Source organism: Hydractinia symbiolongicarpus, chromosome 7 (genome assembly GCF_029227915.1).
Source record: "Hydractinia symbiolongicarpus strain clone_291-10 chromosome 7, HSymV2.1, whole genome shotgun sequence".
In the NCBI taxonomy this organism is placed as follows: Eukaryota; Metazoa; Cnidaria; class Hydrozoa; order Anthoathecata; family Hydractiniidae; genus Hydractinia; species Hydractinia symbiolongicarpus.
Window position 1 is genome coordinate 5,281,200 of NC_079881.1, and position 20,378 is coordinate 5,301,577.

The 20,378-nt window shown below is 32.3% G+C and overlaps 1 protein-coding gene across 1 annotated transcript in view; it reads right to left on the minus strand.

The window, feature by feature from the left end:
• Positions 1-20,378, minus strand: part of LOC130649646 (uncharacterized) — a 36,068-nt gene that overhangs the window by 10,293 nt on the left and 5,397 nt on the right. The window contains exons 3-22 of the mRNA XM_057455976.1: positions 17,414-17,613; positions 16,405-16,615; positions 15,724-15,924; positions 13,854-14,050; positions 12,916-13,177; positions 11,319-11,600; positions 10,363-10,555; positions 6,678-9,184; positions 6,374-6,583; positions 5,658-5,921; positions 5,277-5,436; positions 4,949-5,187; positions 4,543-4,860; positions 3,793-3,923; positions 3,396-3,539; positions 2,645-2,788; positions 2,314-2,445; positions 1,581-1,814; positions 962-1,271; positions 554-719 (exon numbers count right to left, since the gene is read on the minus strand). Of these exons, the coding sequence (XP_057311959.1) occupies positions 554-719; positions 962-1,271; positions 1,581-1,814; positions 2,314-2,445; positions 2,645-2,788; positions 3,396-3,539; positions 3,793-3,923; positions 4,543-4,860; positions 4,949-5,187; positions 5,277-5,436; positions 5,658-5,921; positions 6,374-6,583; positions 6,678-9,184; positions 10,363-10,555; positions 11,319-11,600; positions 12,916-13,177; positions 13,854-14,050; positions 15,724-15,924; positions 16,405-16,615; positions 17,414-17,613 (6,505 nt within the window). The remainder of the gene's footprint in view (positions 1-553; positions 720-961; positions 1,272-1,580; positions 1,815-2,313; positions 2,446-2,644; positions 2,789-3,395; positions 3,540-3,792; positions 3,924-4,542; positions 4,861-4,948; positions 5,188-5,276; positions 5,437-5,657; positions 5,922-6,373; positions 6,584-6,677; positions 9,185-10,362; positions 10,556-11,318; positions 11,601-12,915; positions 13,178-13,853; positions 14,051-15,723; positions 15,925-16,404; positions 16,616-17,413; positions 17,614-20,378) is intronic.

Genomic DNA, 20,378 nt, shown 5'->3' on the forward strand with positions numbered 1-20,378 from the left:
AACATAATCCGAAGGAGACTAATAACAAACACGATCAAAACAAAACAAAAACAAAACAAAACAAAACAAAACAAAACAAAACAAAACAAAACAAAACAAAACAAAAACAAACAAAACAAGCAAAAAAAACATAAAAAAAAACAAAAAAAAAACAAAAACAAAAACAAAACAAAAACAAAAACAAAAACAAAAACAAAAACAAAAACAAAAACAAAAACAAAAACAAAACAAAACAAAACAAAAACAAAATAAAAACAAAACAAAACAAAACAAAACAAATCAAAACAAAACAAAAAAAACAAAACAAAAACAAACAAAACAAAAACAAAACAAAACAAAACAAAACAAAACAAAAACAAACAAATAAAACAAAAACAAACAAAACAAAACAAGCAACAACAAAAAAAACAAAAAAACAAAAACAAAACAAAAACAAACAAAACAAAAACAAACAAAACAAAACAAAACAAAACAGGCAAAACAAAAACAAACAAATAAAACATAAAAAAAATATTATCAACATATAGACGAGCAAACAGATCTCTCAACGTACCTTCCTAAGCACTTGCGGTCCATTTGATCTTCAGTAACAAAACACCTCCACTTGTCTTCGTTTTCAAAGTGCTGCTGTTCTTCCCAAGAAAGATCAGTCCAATTGGCTGGATATGGATTCGGTAGTGTACAGTTGATGTCGTGAGAAACGAGAGAGGGAGCAAAGCCTAAATAAATAATGTGATGAGATGGTGTACTAATAGCATTCGGTTTCAGGTTCGTGTCTACACTTCGGCGCACTGTTTATGTAGTGTTGCCAACCCATTGGGAGCCATATAATACTCTAAAATTTAATACTCTAAAATACTGCCTGAGAGGAGGAACAGTGGAGATGTTTGATTTTTTACCATCTTTTTTATCCTATCCGCTACAGTATCTGAATTGATGAAAGAAATCTACGTAATGTCACCTTTGTTGATGAAGATAAAAATATTCCCATCAAAGCTCTTGTTGACTGGTACCGTTTTAATCATCATTGCAGTTGAGTTTACTTTGCAATCCAACAAATGTACTTCCCTCACAAGTTCGCAATATGCAGTGTGGTATTCGGGAGAGGGTAACTTATCATTCATTGGCATCACCAGACGAACCGGATCGTCCGTAAGATTCTTAACTTCTTTGATCATCTTTCTGCCAGGAGATAAAGACATTCCGTAGGTCTTTCCATAAACAGAAGTCGATGTTACATCAAACGTGTATCGATTTTTCCCTTTAGTGTTCTAAGGAACAGTATGTAAGATTATAATATCAGTATTTGTTAAATTACCTAAAAATACATTTGGATCACTCTTACACCTTAACCTGACCTAAACCTTACAACTTGCTTTAACCATGCCCTTTTGTAAAAATGTATAAAAAATATTCTTATAGTGGACAAAAGAGGATGTCAAGTTTTAGCTCGCTCTCTATCAAGAAAATTATAAATATATTGTGATGTAATCGTTCTAGATTCTGAAGAATTAAAATATCTACCAAGCTGAAATCCCAAAATCAGTCAACTGACAACAATGGTACGCTTCATTACTTACTATGACTCCAATGCATTCTTTACTTCCACCCTCATTTGCATTTTTCGGTATTCTAAAACCACTCAAATCGAAATTCTTCTCGCGGGCTACTTTTGGATCAACGCAAGACAACTTTACGTAATCATCATCGTTGTAATACATGGCCAATGGTGGTTCACCAGAAATCATTGTAGATGCTGTTGTTGTTGATAATATCATTTCGCTTCGCATTGCCCATTGCAAATTCGTTGAAGACTAAATTGCCGAAATATATTATTTTGAAAATGTGGTGGTGACACTCACTATAGTTAACTGATGACGACTGAAACCGTTTTTGCTAAGTTTTTGAAGAAGTCTGCAGTTTTAATGTGAGAACAATCTTGAAATAAATTTTCGCGTATTTGCGAAATTTGACCATTTTTTAAATCCGAACTGTGGAGATTCTTCTTGTGAAATATATCTACGTCACCCATTTGTCAAAACTATTTCTCGCCAAAAAAAATGTTTGTTTAAACTAGTAAAAAGACTTAGAAGGATTTAAATTTGAAAGGTGATAGAAATATTATTGATTGATTGAATTTCTTTTTCGCATTTTTTCGGGTTGAGAAACTAAAATAGCTAATGCTTTTGCTGTCTGCAAATTAACAAATTCTTCTTAAAACACAGAATCTATAAACTTGTGAAAAAGTAAATGCTGCAACATTTATAAAAAGACACGTTCAAAAATTCCTCAGAATCACAACCCAATACTCACATCATTGCCAATGAGGTCAGCAGTATATCTTCCGGATGAAGTTAACGTGTGAAATGTCGCCTTTTCCAACTCTCTGATTGGTAAATATTCAGAGCACCTTGCAATATTTTCAGTTATAATCAAATTCTGTCTCTACAAAATCAATGAGAAACAACTCGCTCAAAATAACTTAAGTTGATATTAGTTATTTCTACATGCACAAACTCAGAACCCTAAAAATATAGCAAGGTGTAAACCAAGCTTTAACAAACGTGGAATTAGATAACAATAACTCTTTAAGTTGTCTTCTGTGTATAAAATTTGAACTGCAGTAGACTTGACATTCTCTTACCAATGCTGTTGCTGAGTCAGTATCTCTCAATTTAAGATCATAGAATGTCCTGGTGATAGAATCCTGTGTTTCAGCTGCCATCACGCAAGACCAATCTGAATCGAGTGGCAGACTGGATACCATTTTTATCATTTTATTAATAATCTAGAAATAGCAGAATGAAAAAAAGACTAACAGAAATAATTTGGATTTAACGGTACAATCTTTTAGGAGACAGTGACAAAATCCATATGTATATTATAAAACAACACTTTCTTTAAACACGCTAGCATCAATAACAACAAAAAGAAACCAGCAAATAAAAATGTTCACATCAATGAAACAATCTTCATTGCACGTTCATGCACTGAGTTTCACTGAGCTAAAAGCATGTAGCAAATTTAAAATTGGCAACATTATTGTTTAATATTGATTTTCATCAATGGTGAGGCCTTTTTTATTCCAAGGTTTACGAAGGACAGAAAACATAATGGCTTCTGGACAAATATCCCATCCAATATATTTTAGTTTTTTTTACTCAACAAGAATACTAACAATCACGAAATTAATTTTTCGTAGTGTCAAAACATGCAAAAAATTCGTAGGTATCTGTAATCTCTATAATTGCTGACGTCATCACAATTCAAATCTTTGTAATTTCTTTTTTTGCATAAGTCAATTTTTCCAAAGCCTTACCGATTTGTAATAATTTGTTGCCAATAAAAGATTATAAAGAAATAATATTTCGCTTAAAATGAAAACGTGATGTTACCCTAGTCGGATTGGCACCCTCGAAGCTATCCATACTGTCCAACATACTGTTTATAACGTTACTCATCAAACCAGGATCGTTGAGAACACCCGGATCATTTAAAAATTCATCAATTTGGTCATTCTTCATGGCTTTAGCCACAACCTAAATAATGAAATCATAAAACTGATGTTCACACAGCGACCAACACAACATTTTGATTTTATGACAACAAAAAAATAAAAAGTATTTTAATGCAGATTGTCTAAGAGAACAAACAATGTGAATACGTCAATACAGATGTTAGAAAGTATTTTGGATGTGGCAAAGTAATGTAAATTTTTTAATTCATTTTACATTACCAGACAATAAGACACGCCAGTATCAGAATAAACAAAAATTGAAGAAGTTAACACACCGTAAGGCTTTTGGTAAATATGGGTTCAGATGTTGCACCAAACACATCTGTTACGGTCACTTTGATATTAATTTGCTGGCCCATTTCTTTTTCACCAGGAGGAAGAAAAAACAAATCTGACATTGAAGAGCCTAAAGAAATACATTTAAATTATTCAAAATTCAAATATTTTTATTAAATCCCAAAACATTAAACTGCCAGAATAGCGTCCAAGGTGATGGTAAAGCCATACAGGCTTTACCATCACCTGTTTAAGAATCAGTGTGGAAAGTAGAAACCCATCATTAGATAATTTAGCAAATCCGCCTTAGTTATAGAAAAGTAGCACAAGGCTAAAAAAATAAATGATCAGATCTGTAGCTTGCTTTGATTATAAAAATTAAGAGACACTTTGTTAAATATCAAAGCTTGGCCCTCACTGTGGTTTAGTTGTGGTTTATATTTTCAACACAAGAATTTAAGTGTATTAAAAATTGAAAAAAAGCACTTTAATTTATTTGTATTTTAGACCTAAACGGGACCTCCCACCCAAACATAATTTGATATCGCTTGCTTTATATCATTGCTGGATTGCCAATTCAGTCTTAAAATACAAAAACTTAATATCTTTTTTCAACACAATTCTCTCTTTATCGAGCAGCTTTTATTAAAACAGACTAATTTAGTATATGTGTTTAAAACCCATTTAAAACCACAATGGAAACAAAGCTTTAGATAAAACGTAAAATCATCTATTTACTGTCAAATTACCTGATGATGGCGAAGAAGCAGGTTTCCATTCTGTATCTAATACCTCCTCAGAAACATTCCGAACACGCCTGTAAAACCATTTATACGTCAGTGGGATATCAGCATCAATTACACCAATACACGAAATTTTCACTTTGGTCTCGAGAGACGTTGCTGTAGTTATTTCTTCATCATCTTTGTTTTGTGTTTGGCAAGAAGCTGCTGTAACTATAGGTGCTGTATTGATTTTCACAGTGTACTGTGAAAAACCAATCTTGTTGAGATCAAATTTTGTGTTTGGACTCCAGGAGCTGAACAACTTGACCTTGTAATCGTAACCTAAGAAGAAGATAATATAAAAAAATAGTAACTTTCTTATGTCTTTATTAGAACTGAAATCCCCAATTAATTAGACAATACATCTTACCTTCCTCAAAACTTCCTGATTTTATAACTAAATTTTTTTCAGATGTAATATCTGTTGTCGCAAAATTTTTCAACTCCAAAGTGATGTTTTTAAATTCTTCTTCCGGTGAGTTGCTCCCAATTTTCTTTTGGTACATCTCCCATCGATAATATGGTGTACGACCATTACAGTTCTCACATGCAGCTAAGAGGGATGTTTTAAAGACAACTATTGCTTTTGCAAGACAGTTCAATTTGCATCTAAAAAAATGAAGCAGCAAAAGTTCTTAAACCATACTAACAAGTTAGAAGCATACTTTTAAAGTTCGAATTTAATAAATTTTGCATACTTTATCGAAACAATAGGTGGTTCTTCAAGTAACACTTTAAGATCAAAATCAATTGTTTGAGATTTTCTGTTAGGCTTGGTTAGTCGTAATTTTATATCATAACTCTGCGAGTACAGCATGAACCTTTTTTCAATTTTGATAATAGGGCGGTTTGTGAAGTCTGAAAAATAGAAGCATTAAGCTGAACATTATTATTTAAAAACTTTCAAATTTTTACCTATCTTCTTCCTAGATTCAGTTAAAACTTATAATTGCCTGATATATCTGAATAATCATCAAGGTTTTTTCTTGGTTAAAGTGTTTTTTTTTTTTTTTACTTAACAGATTTTCAATAGCCTTTGCCAAATGCTAAATATGACAAGAAAGAAGACAAAAAAGAACCTGCTCCATCTAGTATTCCGATCTTTGAACCAAAACATCCAATGAAATTGTTGCGTGGTAATGAATCATTCGTTGTCGCTGGATCAGGTTCTCTAGGGTAACGAACTTTATCTGAATTTGCCAAAATTGGATTAAATTCTTCTAATGCAACACCCTTTAAATCTTTATTGTTTCTTTTGCAGTACCACTCAAACGTCAGATCCATATCTGTTCCCCATTCCATATCAGGATCATGACTCTGTGAAGCATCCAAAACAAGTTTGCCTTAAAAAAACAGAACATCGATGTAAAGATAAGGTATTACCAGAAGACAATCTAGAAAGTGTTAACAGTCACAACACGTGTAATAAAAACATGGGAACATTAAAAACGGACACAAATAGGTAAAAAAAAGGTATAAATGTAATGATTTATTTGGCTATGTAACTTTTTTTAGTCAACAGTATTGGGTATTGTCAATCGTCACATTCTAATTTTTTGTCATGGCAATTCTTTAAGAAATTTACATTGACAATTGACAATTGCCAGTGCTCACTCATGCAGCACTTTAGCACAAGTTCTGAAAAATGGATAAAGAAGTTTACGAGGCTTTACATGCATTGATTAAAACAACAAAACTGAAACAATATCCAGATTTGAAAAAGCTAAAAAGAAGATTAAAAATTAAATAAATTCAACAAGATAAAGAACACAGGATAACAATTTATTAAACATACCATCATGTCCAACAGCTCTTCCTGTTCCGCCCGCTATGTCAGCAACAAGAGGACATTTTGTAATGTTAAAATAACCAGAAATTGAATATTCTGTTTCTGGTATTTGCTCAGGAACTCCAGTTGTGTTATGATACATTGAAGCATTAAACTCAATATAATAGATCCCATAATTTAACAATCGCTTTTCAATAACAAATAGTCCATCTTCATCTAAAGGCACAATGATAACCAAAAATTAACTTAATTGAAAATATTAGATGTATAGTGCACAAAATGTGTCGTTGAATTAAAACATAACACTCACATCCGGGCATTTCAGGAATAGGACCATCTCCAGGTCGTCCCTCATTATTATAAATATGCTGTAGCAGCCAGGTTCGCCTTATGGTAGAATTAGGTTTCTGACAATCCGGTATAACTTTTGTCAAGACTGAATATCTCATACATTTAAAAAATGGTGCTTTAATAGAAGCCTCATTAATATTATCTCCCATCGCACTTGCCCAACTAGTTTTTGGTGGATTGCAGGGAAAATCAACTACTTTTATTGTTGTGGTAGTGACAAGCTCGGAAACAGGATTGTATGCTCGTAGAGTCACTGTATATAGATTTTGTGAATAGTAAGCATGTGAATAAACTTTCTTGAATTGTAGTGGTGCCAGCGTTACACCACCCACATACTTAAAAAATGCAAATCTGTCATCATTAGGGCAGGATTCATCACCAAAAACAATAGTTTCTGCACTTTCTGAACCAAATTCAATAACGTAACATCCCATATAGGCCTTAGTTTCAATTTTTACAGATATATTAGCTAGCTGACCAACCATAGTATCTTTTCCATCACCTTTAACAGTAACATTTTTTAATTCTGTTATCACTTGAACAACTTTCACAACTTCAACCCAACTAACAACATTAGACGCATTAATTTTTACCGTCATTGGGAAATAATCTTTAGTAGATTTTCTCTCAAATTGAAACAAGTGTTTTGTTTCTGAATTATTATAAGTTATTGTTTCTACAGGCATATCATTTTCATCGGTATATCCAAAGTCAAAATGATAAGAAACATTGGTACCTGTTTGGTCAGATACCTTAAAGATGATATAGCATGTTATTGGAAACAAGTCCTCTCTGTCTCCTTTTCCTCTGCTTCTGTTTTTACCTTCGCATTCATAAAATAAATCAACAAGAAATTCACTGACAGGGTTATAAGAGTACACCACAGCGGATGCATTTCCATAATATAACCGACTGCTACAATTAATTGAGACATTGTACACACCAGGTACTAAAGGATCGTCAGTTGCAGGGTACTGCTTTAAAACTGCCCCATAATTTTCCAGAAAATGGTCATACGAAATCAATCGAGAAGTATTATCACCAAAATCCCATGTACAATTAAAGTAATCTCCACTTTGAATGGCCAAAGTCATGTTCATTTCTTCTGTTGAGTTTTCTGGGGAATGTAAAATCTCAAACCCAAGAAGAACTTGTACAGGCATTTCAACATACACCATCATTGTCTTATTTATTTGCTCTATAACATTGGTAGCCGTTATGACAACGTGGAATGATCCATTCTCACTCCAGTAAGGATACGTAAAAGTATATGATCGATTTTTCGTGGTAAAATTACGTCCGTCACCCAAAATATAATTAAAAACAACATCACCACCTAATACATATGAAGCATATAATGTCAGAGTTTCATTCAACTCTATAAAATCCAATGTTGCATTTCCATTTATGTTTAGTAGTCCTCCAGTTTCAGCTTGTGTTAAATTTACTTGGTACTCTGAAATTCTATTTTCCACCGGCATATAATACCAAATCATAGCACTGCTCACATCGTTCTCACAATGTACAGTAACATTGTAAAAACCCCTGTTTAGATACACATAAATGCCATGAGCAAGCATGCTTGAATCATTTGTTTCAATATCAATATCAAAGCCAAGCGGTGAAATTAAAGTAGTGTTATACTCAATCCATGTACGAACACCTGTTCCATTGTTTAACATGTAAACTACTGATGCATTTGTGTTATGTTCAGTATAATAATGCGATGTTCCAAAAAAGGAGAGTCCCTGAATAGTATCTTGTATTGTGTAAACAAATTCCAATGTTCGAATACTGACCTTGTTATAAGCTGTAATAGTTACAGTCCAATTGCCGTAATTCATATATGTATGATTTGCCTCACGAATATACGTGTGGTTGTCAGTCCCACCATCTCCCCAATCCCAATAATAAGATACGTTAGTTCCAATGTGTTCATATATCTTAAATGTTGTTTGATTATACGTCGCTCCTGTTTCATTGGTTTGAAGTTCAAATATTCCAACAGGATCTTCAACAAACCCATAAGCAGAAATATATTTTGACTGTAATGGATGGTGCACATTTACGTTGCATAAAACATCAGATGCAAACGGAAAAGCTCTCTCAATGTGACCAATGAAATAACTTGACAGTGTCCCATTAAACATTGTATTTACTGTCTCGTTAGTAAGATAATCAATTGAAAAATCAACCCCTCCAGACCCTACAGCCTTAAAATCAATTATCAGCAATTCATTTGTTGGTACTGGACCTATATCCTCGACAAAGCTTACATCTGTTATTGAACCAAGCACAGTAATTTCTTTTGTTGTGTTTTCTACTGAAAACATATTGTAGGCTTCAACGAACACACTGTACACACCAGGAAGTTTCCAAGTATGAGTTACTGTTTTGTTTTCAACTTTAATAGAGCATTTTTTATCAGCATCTGGACCAAATCCATCATCCCAGTTAATACAGTACCTAATAAATACAATGATAAGTAACAATTTTTTTTAAAATCTATTTTTTTTTTGACACTACCTTAGCCACTACTAAATGATGATATCAAAATAAGAACAATATTATCTCACAACCTTGTTTCTTATAATTTTATCACTATATCACAGTTAACAAATAAAAAGCTAAACAGCAAAAACCTTAGAAAATATATGTAGCTGCGAGAACATAAATTATAGCACACAGACAACAGCACAACAGAAGTTACACAGAAAGATTACTGTAACTGCCAGAATTAAGAAGTATATTTCCAAATTAAACAATACAAGGAATTACTTCTGAACATTCAAATTTTATTTCATGCCTCTGCTAAACAAAGATTTAAGTATAAGACAACTTTTAAAATAGTATTACTGCTTTAAGCGGTTGGATGTTGAAATTTGTACAACCTTTTATCTTGTTTTAATGATTTGAAAAATCTTTCTTACAATTGTTATTTTTTCTTTCAATAATTGGAATTTGTACTGTTTCTTTGTTTAAAATTTTTAGGAAAAATATGACAATTTATATGAAAACATAGCAACGGTGGCTTTGACATTTCAAAGCATGTACTCTGTCAACGTCATAATAGCTTTAGTTTGGAAAAATTGGCATCTGTGATAGTGTATAGTACAGTATCAAGACAATAAAATTTTTCATAATCAAATTCTGTAAATTGTGAAAAAAAATGCATTAGTAGTCAAATAGTGAGAGTTGTCTCTGGAATATAAAGTGCACCTCGCTCATTTTAGCCAATCAGAGTTTTCATGTAGGTGTAATGACATTCATTATGCATATCATTCACAATAAATAGTTTGCAAACATATGCTTTATTAGACTGTCATAGTTAACCGCCATAGATTTATGCATTTTTCCAGCACCCTTTCAATAATATTGGTTACAAAACAATGACTATGATAGGAATATACTAACAAGGTTAATATTGCTAATTGAGTTGACTGTCAACATTGACATTTAGAACTATTCTCTGAATGGTACAATTATATAAGAGTTTGCTTACTTTATCCACTACTTTAAATGATCACTCAAATAACACTCAAATAATTAATATAAGGCCAGCATTTATTTTAAGAAAAACTAGTTCACATTGAAAATAAAAATAAATATAAAAATAAAATAAAAAAAGAGAAGAAAACACATACATTTCGCCACTACCATTGGTCAATAAAAATGTTAGTGTGAGTTCAACACCTGCATAAACTGCATCATCACTAGAGATTGTAAGGTTGCCTATCTTTTCAGTAATGATACAAATATCATTAGAAGTTACCGTCACATTATCTACCGATATTAATTCAGTCGCAATATTTATAGTGTCACCAGGGCTACCAGTCGCTAAAGAAGAGAAAAAAATAATATTGCACAATATTTCACATTAAAAGCTGTATAACAAAATACAATTATTTTCTCAATATTAGTTGACTAGTCGTTAGCCAGTGTAACATTCTACCAGGGGTCGTTCGTGGTACATATTTCCTGTATTGCCATATGTGCATAACTCCCTTCCAAGTGAAGAAATTCAGGATTATTACTATAGTTATAAGTGCTGTTATAATGCGGTTTTTAACTTAAGAGCAGCCTGGTTTCTAAAAAATTGCATAAAAAAACACAGGAACATTAACTACCATTTTGAACAGACAGACAGGAATAATAAATATGATTTTTCATTTAAGTCATTAATTTTTCTTGTCTTTTGGCACCTGTTTCTACTAGGTATGAAATTAATGGAAAAAAGGTAAGTAAATTAACACCTTCAATTTTTCGTTCTTGTGGTGATCTTAGTTTTCAACAAATACATGAAATGTGCATGTCTAAATTCACCTATGTCCAAGAATATTAAAGTAAGCTCAACTTTTTAAATACTAGATTCCTATTAATTGATATGCAATGGCCATTATTATGATTTTGAAAATTCTCTTCAATCGTGTATGCAAGTGTTTGAAATGCAAAACGTTTCTCTATGTTTACTAATATAATTCATATAACTTTGACTTCCACAGATATTATGGTTTATATAAGTTAGAAGATAGTTGTAGGTTAAATATATTATTATTATCAATTGCTAAAATGTAGGGCAATACTTTTAGTATCAAATTACCAGTAAATGTTTCTAGGTATTCAGTTGGAGACAAGACATAAGCCCTCAACATGTGCATGTAGTTAGATACTTTGAAGTAATCCACAGTTCTGTCAAAGATTGCACCATTGTATGTGCTGAACACTTCAGGATACTCGTATTCTGGAAAAATGCTTTCATAGATAGGATCAATTGGGTAATAACCAATATCTGCTGGATTTTCTTTACAAGGAAGCCAACCAAGAATATAACCTGGTTTCACTTTAAAACTTTGATCATCTGGCACAACAAATATGTTATTACCTGTACAAATAACAAAAAAAAGAGAAAATGAAAATAGTTTCATCTAAATCATAAATATTATCAAGTTATTAAAATTTCTTTGGTACGCAAGGTTTGGATCTGAGTGCTTCAGATTTCAAAACTCATTGATTTTAAATCTGTGTTGTTTTTTTTGTTCACCGGACCAATTAAAGCAGTTGGAGCATACAGATTTGAATAATGCATAAAAGAAATAGCCTCTAAGTCATTAAACATCTACAATTTATGTTATACGGGTCATTCCATATGAAAAAATAATGAGAGGAAAAAGAATGTTAATGATGTATGGCATTATGGCTTTTGCCAACAATTGGTAATGTATAAGTTACCACACAAGAAATATATTTTTCTATTTTTTTTGTTTCTTATTTCAGCAGTATCTTTTAATTCAACCATACTATATGCCAATGGACTTTATTATATTTCTCCTCTGCAGAGATGTAATGTTCACCTGTTCTGGTTAAAAAATCTCTTATCAGATAAGGATCCTGAAAATTAAAGATGCTGAAAGGTCAGCCAAAATTCGAAAAAAACGTTTTGTAACACTATTTAGGGCACATTTTCTTACGTCAAAATATGGCTATCAGTGCCTCCAGTACCTGTAAATAATACTATTTTCCTGTTGTTGTTTTTTCACACATTTGTGGTACCGGCAGCCGGATAATTTTGTTGGTCAAGAGGAAAGGTATGGAAGGTATATATCGACACAACCTGAGGTTGAACATGCTGTTACTGTATACCAAAATAATAAGTAACTCCTAACAATGATTGTCTTTGTAAAATACAGGTGTTAATGGCAGAAATTATGACATATTTTTATCATCTTCAGCATCATTGTATTTTTCGTTAACACTATTTTCATTGAAATAATAACACAACAAAAATATTATTTTTTTCTTTCCCAGCTTAGCCATATTGTTTACATTTTTCACAGGCCTAATTATGCAATGTCTTGCTTAATTATTTCAACACCCTACTTTTATAATGGCAGATTAGGGCAGTGTTGGCAGTTGGCTGTTTTTTCGATTATTTCAGACAAATTTGGTTAGTACCAGTGGCACTAGCAGAGAGATTTTAAGGTATGTAAAAAATGGTCCCTTAATCATCAAATTTTGCTTAGTTTATTTAAGTCTGCTGAAAGGATGTATAGTGTGAGCAATCACATGCTAGATAGCTTTGGTGCAGGTGTAGGCAGATTTTAATGTTGTAAAATACTCTGCTTAGAATGGAATGACTCGCATAATAATACTGTTATTAGCAGCAGGAAAGAAACATATTGCATGTTAATGGCTCTTACCAAGGTGAGTTGCTGTCCCTGTGAAAATGTACAAGACTTTATAATCAGCAAGAAGGGAGGACACTTCAACTAAATTCGGCACATTGTACCCCTTTGATACAGCAAATCTACCAGAAGTCATTGAATATACGGGGTATGTATTAATATCATAAACCGAAGTTAGATCATATGGATCTTCTCCACATAATGTGGCAACAGGGTAACATGATTTTTCTAATACACAGTATTTGTTTTCTGCCAACAAGCAAACAGGTTTTAGAATCTAAAATAAAGTCAAATAAAAGTGTAGCTACAATATAAACATTACTCTCCCTGTACTTGTCAAGATTATTGTACCATCCCACTATTTTTACATTGACTGGTTAATGACAACATCCTGAGTATGTTCAAAGTTCAACATTTAAAAAAAAACAAATCTTAAAAAGATGGCTTTAGCTCCTTTCTGCAATATGTCTATTGCAAAAATTTCAGAAAGTGCAATACCTGAAATACATAGACGAAAAAAATAACATAAATTACCCTTTTTTAAAATGGTTTATTCAAATGGGAAAAATATTATCAATACGTTATTTTTATTTAAAAAAACAGAAGTAAAATAGAAAGAAATTTTATTTAGCAGATTTTTTTTAAAATATTAGTTGTGGAAATTAGTGATTTAGGGTTTATCAAAGGGGTTTATTTCTCTGAATTATTTTTCAACAACAAGAACAAAATTAGTATATATCGCAGCATCCTAGTTGAGCAACAAGTTAAATATATTTAACTAGTCGTTAGCCCGTAGAAAATCCACGGGTTTGCCCGTCCTTTTTATATCGCATTGCGTGCTTCTCGCTAGTGCGCAGCTAAGCTACCATTTTGCGTGACAGACAGACAGACAGACGTATATGGGTACTAGAAACAAGTTAGAACACTTGAATGTTCCATGTGTGCACACATACCAGAAATTTAACACATGAATATTCTCCATCCATCCTTGTTATATAAGCTTCAAATGCTTTGACAGTACCCTCGGAAGTGAACTCATGATTTGGATTGATAAAAGCAGTATTGACATTATTGCTCCAATCATATGATTCCCAGTAATCTTCAAAGCGATTAGTCTCCATGTTTCCACCAACACTGTAATAGTATGGATCTAAACAAAGTTTGCTATAATGTAAACTTCAGTTCTCAACACATTAACTTTTCACATGAAAAAGCCAACAAAAAAGACAAGAAGATATATGGAAAATGGTTTGTCTTAAAATTTTAACAATTATCATGCATCTTTACTACAAACCACCAAATGAGTAATTTCAGATACTATATTCAGTCCAATATTTTTTCTTCCACCACTTCAGTAATCGCACTTTTTGGGTTGATTTAAAAAAATCCCACCACTCTATGCAAAATTTCTATTTTCATTTGATACATTCTCCAATATTTTCCACATATAGCAGTGTGGGTAGATTCTGCATTGGAAAATAGGTCAGAAAATTTTTTTTTAACTTTTAATGAATTAGTTGTAAGAAATAAAAACACTACAACAAAAAAAATTAAAAAAACAGGAAATGTTTAGTTTGCTTCTTTATCTTGGAAACTATTAATGATACATGATAAATCATTCATTTGGCATGGTTAGAAAAGGCATCAGAAATGTTTAGTCTCGCTTTGTTGAGATTGGCAGTCACAAGCCGGAATAAACAAGTGCAGATTATTACCATCATTATTTAGGATTAAACACTCTAATACATTATTAAGAGAAATTTTTGTAGGTCAAAAAATTTGTGGATTTTCTATAAATCCACAAAATGACCCATGAAAAATGTTCTTGCCCTCAACCATGAAAAAATAATCCCTGTGAAAAACATTTCGCTCCTACAATCATATCAACATGTATGGCTGCAACGTCGCTGTCAACAACAATGTCATTATTTTCTACACTTTGTAGCGTTGCGCCATAAGTCAACTAAGAATTTGATGATAGGGAGAAATAGAAAAATAGGCAAAATTAAATCCCTACAAAAATTCAAAAACCTTCTGCAAATGTTAATCATTGCGAAATAAAAACATTTCACAGTCAGCTACACAAATTTCTCTCCTTAAAGATTTCCCCTAATTAAGGTTATATATAAATCAGTAGGATTTTTTAATGTACCCTGTTTTTTCATTTCATTATTTTAATATGCTTTTGTCTCTTTTTTCATTCTGTTGCTTTTTCATTATTAATGGAGACATTCAATTTTAACAAAAACAAATTAATATTTGAGAACATCATTAAGTTTCCTAAAAGTGATGTAGGGCTTGTAGATGTGGTTGTGTTATTTTGTATTGTATATATATATATATATATGTTTTTTTAATTATGCTTGTCAAAATATTGTCACCAAGGCACATCAAGGGCAATATATATGATAATTATCTATCTATTATAGACCATATTATAAAAACAGATTGATCTACCGAAATAAAGTCATTTATGATTCCAATGCTAGGCATCTTTGCCAATTATATGGTCAGAAAAACAACGTTTTATATTTGAATCATCAAAATAAGAAAATTTCTTGCAGACATCATTTTTGATCCCACTTTACATGTTTTATTAGTAGTAAAACCCACAGTCTATCAAAAAACAAGACCACAGAATAGATAACCCAATACAGTACCAGTTCAGGAGGTACATCAAAGAGCACTTTATGCTCCCCTCCCCCTCCTCCTCCTCCTGGTGCTGCAGATTACTAAAAAAGCAATGTTAAATATCTTATTCAGGACTGTGCTTTAGTATGTAGCAAATATTAGGAAAAAAATAAGAAGTTGTTTTCTTCATACCTGCGGGGTAAGATACATGAATTGATAATGAAGTTTGCCCTTCACTACTAATCCAACTCATGTTTTGCAGACTGGTTCCTCCCACTGACGCATGACATTCAACCTCCCCATCTAACACAACATTTCTGTCACAATCCAATGATAAGCTTGCAGGAATGTATGTTTCAATAGTGTGTGGATCACTTTGACAGCCCCAAAAAGCTATAACAGACAAGGATATAAGTTGTTAAAAGTTGTGATATTCTATTTTATAAGTTGTTAAAAGCCAACAACTTATAACTTTCCCTGTAAGGAATACAATAGACACACTAAGCATCATGTTTAGTGTATAACTCGTTAGATAATATTGTACTTGTAGATTTCTCAAACAAAGCAAAAACACATGCTTTTATTGGTGCCTTGTTTTAAATTATATAAAACTTTGCGAAGCAGAAAATTTCAATATTATACCAACACTGCTAAAATTGAGCGGTGTTGGTATATTTTAACTGCACATCTTACGTGCAACAATACAATGGTGGAGCATATACTGGATGCCAATACTCATTAAAAAACAAAGTACAAATAGACCAGCAAAATTATTTAATGAGAAAAAAGACAATCATATTGTATTGCTTTGCACATATCCATAATAACTAAAAATGATTAAGACAGAAGTAAAAGTATGAGAAAAAAAAATACCTTCTGGCTCAACAATAATGGTGTTATTAAGTTCAACCAAAGATATAGTAACCATACTATCATTGTATTCTGATAATTTCCCATTCACCACCACACCATACTTATAAACATTAGCCACAGGTGTAATATGAAGAGAGAAATTTGTCAAAAACTGAACTCTTGTCAAAGGTGTGACTTCAAATCCTGCTACAAAACCACTTGCGAGTTCTTTCTAGACGTAAAAATACAACAAAGAAAATTATAAATTAGATCACAAATAGTTAAATTTCTTATTAAATGTTAGAGAATGTTGTATCTTTATTCACTGAATCAAGTATGTATTGTTGCACTCACACTCACAGAGACATAAAATGCTGTAGACTTTGTTGGAGAAAGGTTAAGAATTTTAAACTGCATATTAGGTTAAGACTGCCCATGCATCTCAAGCTTCAATATTTCTTTAACATTTTTTCAAAAGCACATATCTGATCAACATTGCAAGTTGTACATAGTAGAGGCACAAACACAAACTTCTATAAAATCTTTTTTTATGTATCAACAGGTAATTGCTAACGTCATCAAAATTCAAATGACGGATTTCCTCTGTTGTTTTTCTCCCCAGTTAATTTTCCAACTTTAACATGTTGTAAATTATACCATGGAAAAATACATCTTTTAAATGTGGATTTCCATGGTCAGTTATCAGTTATTTTGCAACCCATCAGACTGTGTAAAAACAGCTTTATCTATTGATTTGTTTATGTTTGTGTCTATTGTGTTAAGACAAATAAATATGTATTATTATAGCGAGAAGAGGTTAATTTTTAAAAGCTTCACAGAAGTATTTTGACAATTCTGTAGAGGAAGGCAAATTTGATTTTTAGCATCTTCTCTAAATAAACCCAAACATTTAAGAGCTTAGGGTGCAATGATTATGTCAATATTTTCTGCACTGACTTTTTGAGGTCATGCTATAAGTCACAATGTTCTTACTAAATGTAAAGTAACAACAAATATTATATATACTTACTGTAAAGCAATCATCATCGCCACTACAAGCCTCTCCTTCTGAATTACCACACCAACAAGAAGACTCATCAATAGCAGCATAGGTAAAAGAATTACAACTACAGTAGGCTTTGCATTTTGATGCAGATAATTCCCCAGCAAAATGATTAAAAGCACGTCCCATAGTTCCATTAGGGTATTGCACAAATTTTTTAATCTCATCTAACAAAAAGAAAGTACTGAAAATAACATTAATAATTAGTACTAGTCAATAAAGCCCGTAGAAAAATCCACTGAGGCAAGATAAAAATGAAAAAGAAGCATCATTTGAATTTTGATGACGTCAGCAACCCATCCACACAAAAAAATAATTAAGAAGCTTGTTTCCATGTTGCCTCTATTAAAGCATTGATCAAGAAAATGTATATGATTCTGTGCTTTTGATGAACGGTTAATGAGATATAAGGGGTTAAAAATTTTGCTGACGTCAGCAAAGACCTGTAAAAAAACAAAAAAATATTCTAAGAAATTTGTACACTTGTTGCCTTTATCGTATAGATCTTGAAACGCTGATCAAGGAAATGTATAGAATCATGTACAAACAGTTGCAGAGATATTAGGGTTTAAAGGCTTTTTGATGACATCATCCATCCGTCTATTCCGAAACGGATTTGGGAGCCCAGGTTTGGGAAAATTACCCAAATTAGTCCTAGGTGGTCCTTTGTTACCCACGTGGTGAAAAATCATTGACGTCACCACCTCGTTTCTAAGTTATTTGGCCTCAAAGTTTTAAGTGCACTGTAATGGCTTCGTTAATTTAATATAGGATATTGACGTTAAAATAGTGTTATTGACGTCGCGCCGTAACGTCATAAAATTTAACATTTGAGACATACTTTTTTTCGGTAAGATCAAAGAAAAATGACGATATCCACTATGACCGTCACATACACTCCGTATTATTATAAGACACTAGTCGATAAATCCCGTGGAGTAATCCACTTAGGCAGAAGGACAATGGAAAAATAGGTTGTTTTAGTTTTTTGCTGACGTCAGCAGTGCAAATACAAAATAAATATATTTTTTCAGAAATTTGTATACCTGTTGCCTTCATCGTATATATCTTGAAATGCTGATCAAGAAAATGTATATGATCATGTATCTTTGACAAACGGTTGCAGAGATATCAAGGTTTAAAGGTTTTTTGATGACGTCATCAAACCGTCCATTCAGAAACGGATTCGGGGACCCAGGTTTGGAAAACTTACCTAAATTGGTCCCAGGTTGTCCCTAGTTACCCACGCGGTGAAAAAACATTGACGTCACCACCTGGTTTCCAAGTTATTTGGCCTCAAAGTTTTAAGTGCATTGTAATGGCTTCACTAATCTTAATTAACTTTCCTTTGACGTCAATACTACTTTATCGGTAAAGTTTGGTAAATTACAGAACAATTTTATAGGCGATGTTTTATAGAATTTGTTAAAGAAAATTTTGAAGAATGTAATCCACTTTGCAAAAGTGACGGACAGACACACGGAACTGGCGTATTATTATATAGATTTATTATTTATGAAATCCATCTTCCTTTTTCACTTTATTTCACTTTTGGAGACTCTCTTTTTTGTTTAATCATATGCATGCAAAAACAACTAGCTGAAATTAACCAAATACTACATAGTTTTATTATTATTTTATTATTTATCATTTACACCTCTCCTTTCTTCGTTGTTAGCTACATATGACATCACACCCCTCCTCCTTAATGTCACACATCACTACTGATTAAGAACTTCCTAGCCTAGGAGTAAGTAGTGTAGTATTTATTTAGAAAATAAATTTGGCTACAGACTTTTATTATTAAGGATGCCAGCAAAAATATAAATAAGTAAATAGTAAATAAGGCCCACAATAAATAAGATCCTTTTGTGTCCTTAGAAACAAACTCATGCCATTGTCTTAAAATAGGTAGCTAAATTTCACATCTCTAGTAGATGTGAACTGGCAACATTTTTAGGTTTTTTTGGCAGTCTAAGTATTAAAAAAAAGTGTAAAAAGAATAAGAAATAAATCTTTACCTGTGGGTGGGCTTAGGGCGTTTAAAAATAGGAAAAGATAACAGTTATGACGCATCAAACAACACTAAAAGCACAATGCGACTTCTGTTCGTGTTCCTGGGTGGAACACGAACTAGCTTTCTTGGAATTGTGTCAGGGAAAAAAAAGCGAATGAAAAGAAAGAGCGAAAAAAAACCCTTTTTCACATCATTCCAGAGCTGGCAAAACTCTGAGAAAGAGAATATCACAAAAATATACTAAAAAATACTAATATTGACCAATAAATTGTTAAATCAACACTCTCTGGCGCTGTTGATCCAAGCTTGAGACCCATCATGATTTTTGATTTTTTTTTAAAGATGGTCCCAAGCTTAAATAGTGCCGTTTCCAGTTGAGGCTAAATCTGCCTACACTATTTAGCCATGTGATACATTAAACACTTTTACTAATATCACATGAACTTTTCTCGGACACATAGTGCCTCAAACTCAAACTTTCGTTAAGCTATATCGCAACTGACGTACCAGCTCTTTAACTAAACCGTTAAATTTTTAGGTCACGTGATTCATCTGGACGACCATGCTATACTTATACAGTATTACATACACTATACTGTATTTTTTATAAAATTGCTCTCATTGCGGAAAGTCAGTTGTACTCTTTGTTTGAAGAGAAATTTTACTGAATTGTGGATAAGGGATTGGAGAACCATAAAAGCAGCACAGGGAGGGTTAAAAAAGAATTGAATCCTGATTTGAAATATTACGAGTTCTTTTTAGAACAGTAAAAATTTGAGCAAGGGAGAAGAGGGCGTAGACGTGGTCAAGAAGAAGAGGGTGAGGTGGAAAGAAGAGTCATGATGAACAGTTTTATTTAAATTTAATTGATTTATCATTTTTGCTTTTGTAAATATGGTTTTGTTTTCTGTGAAT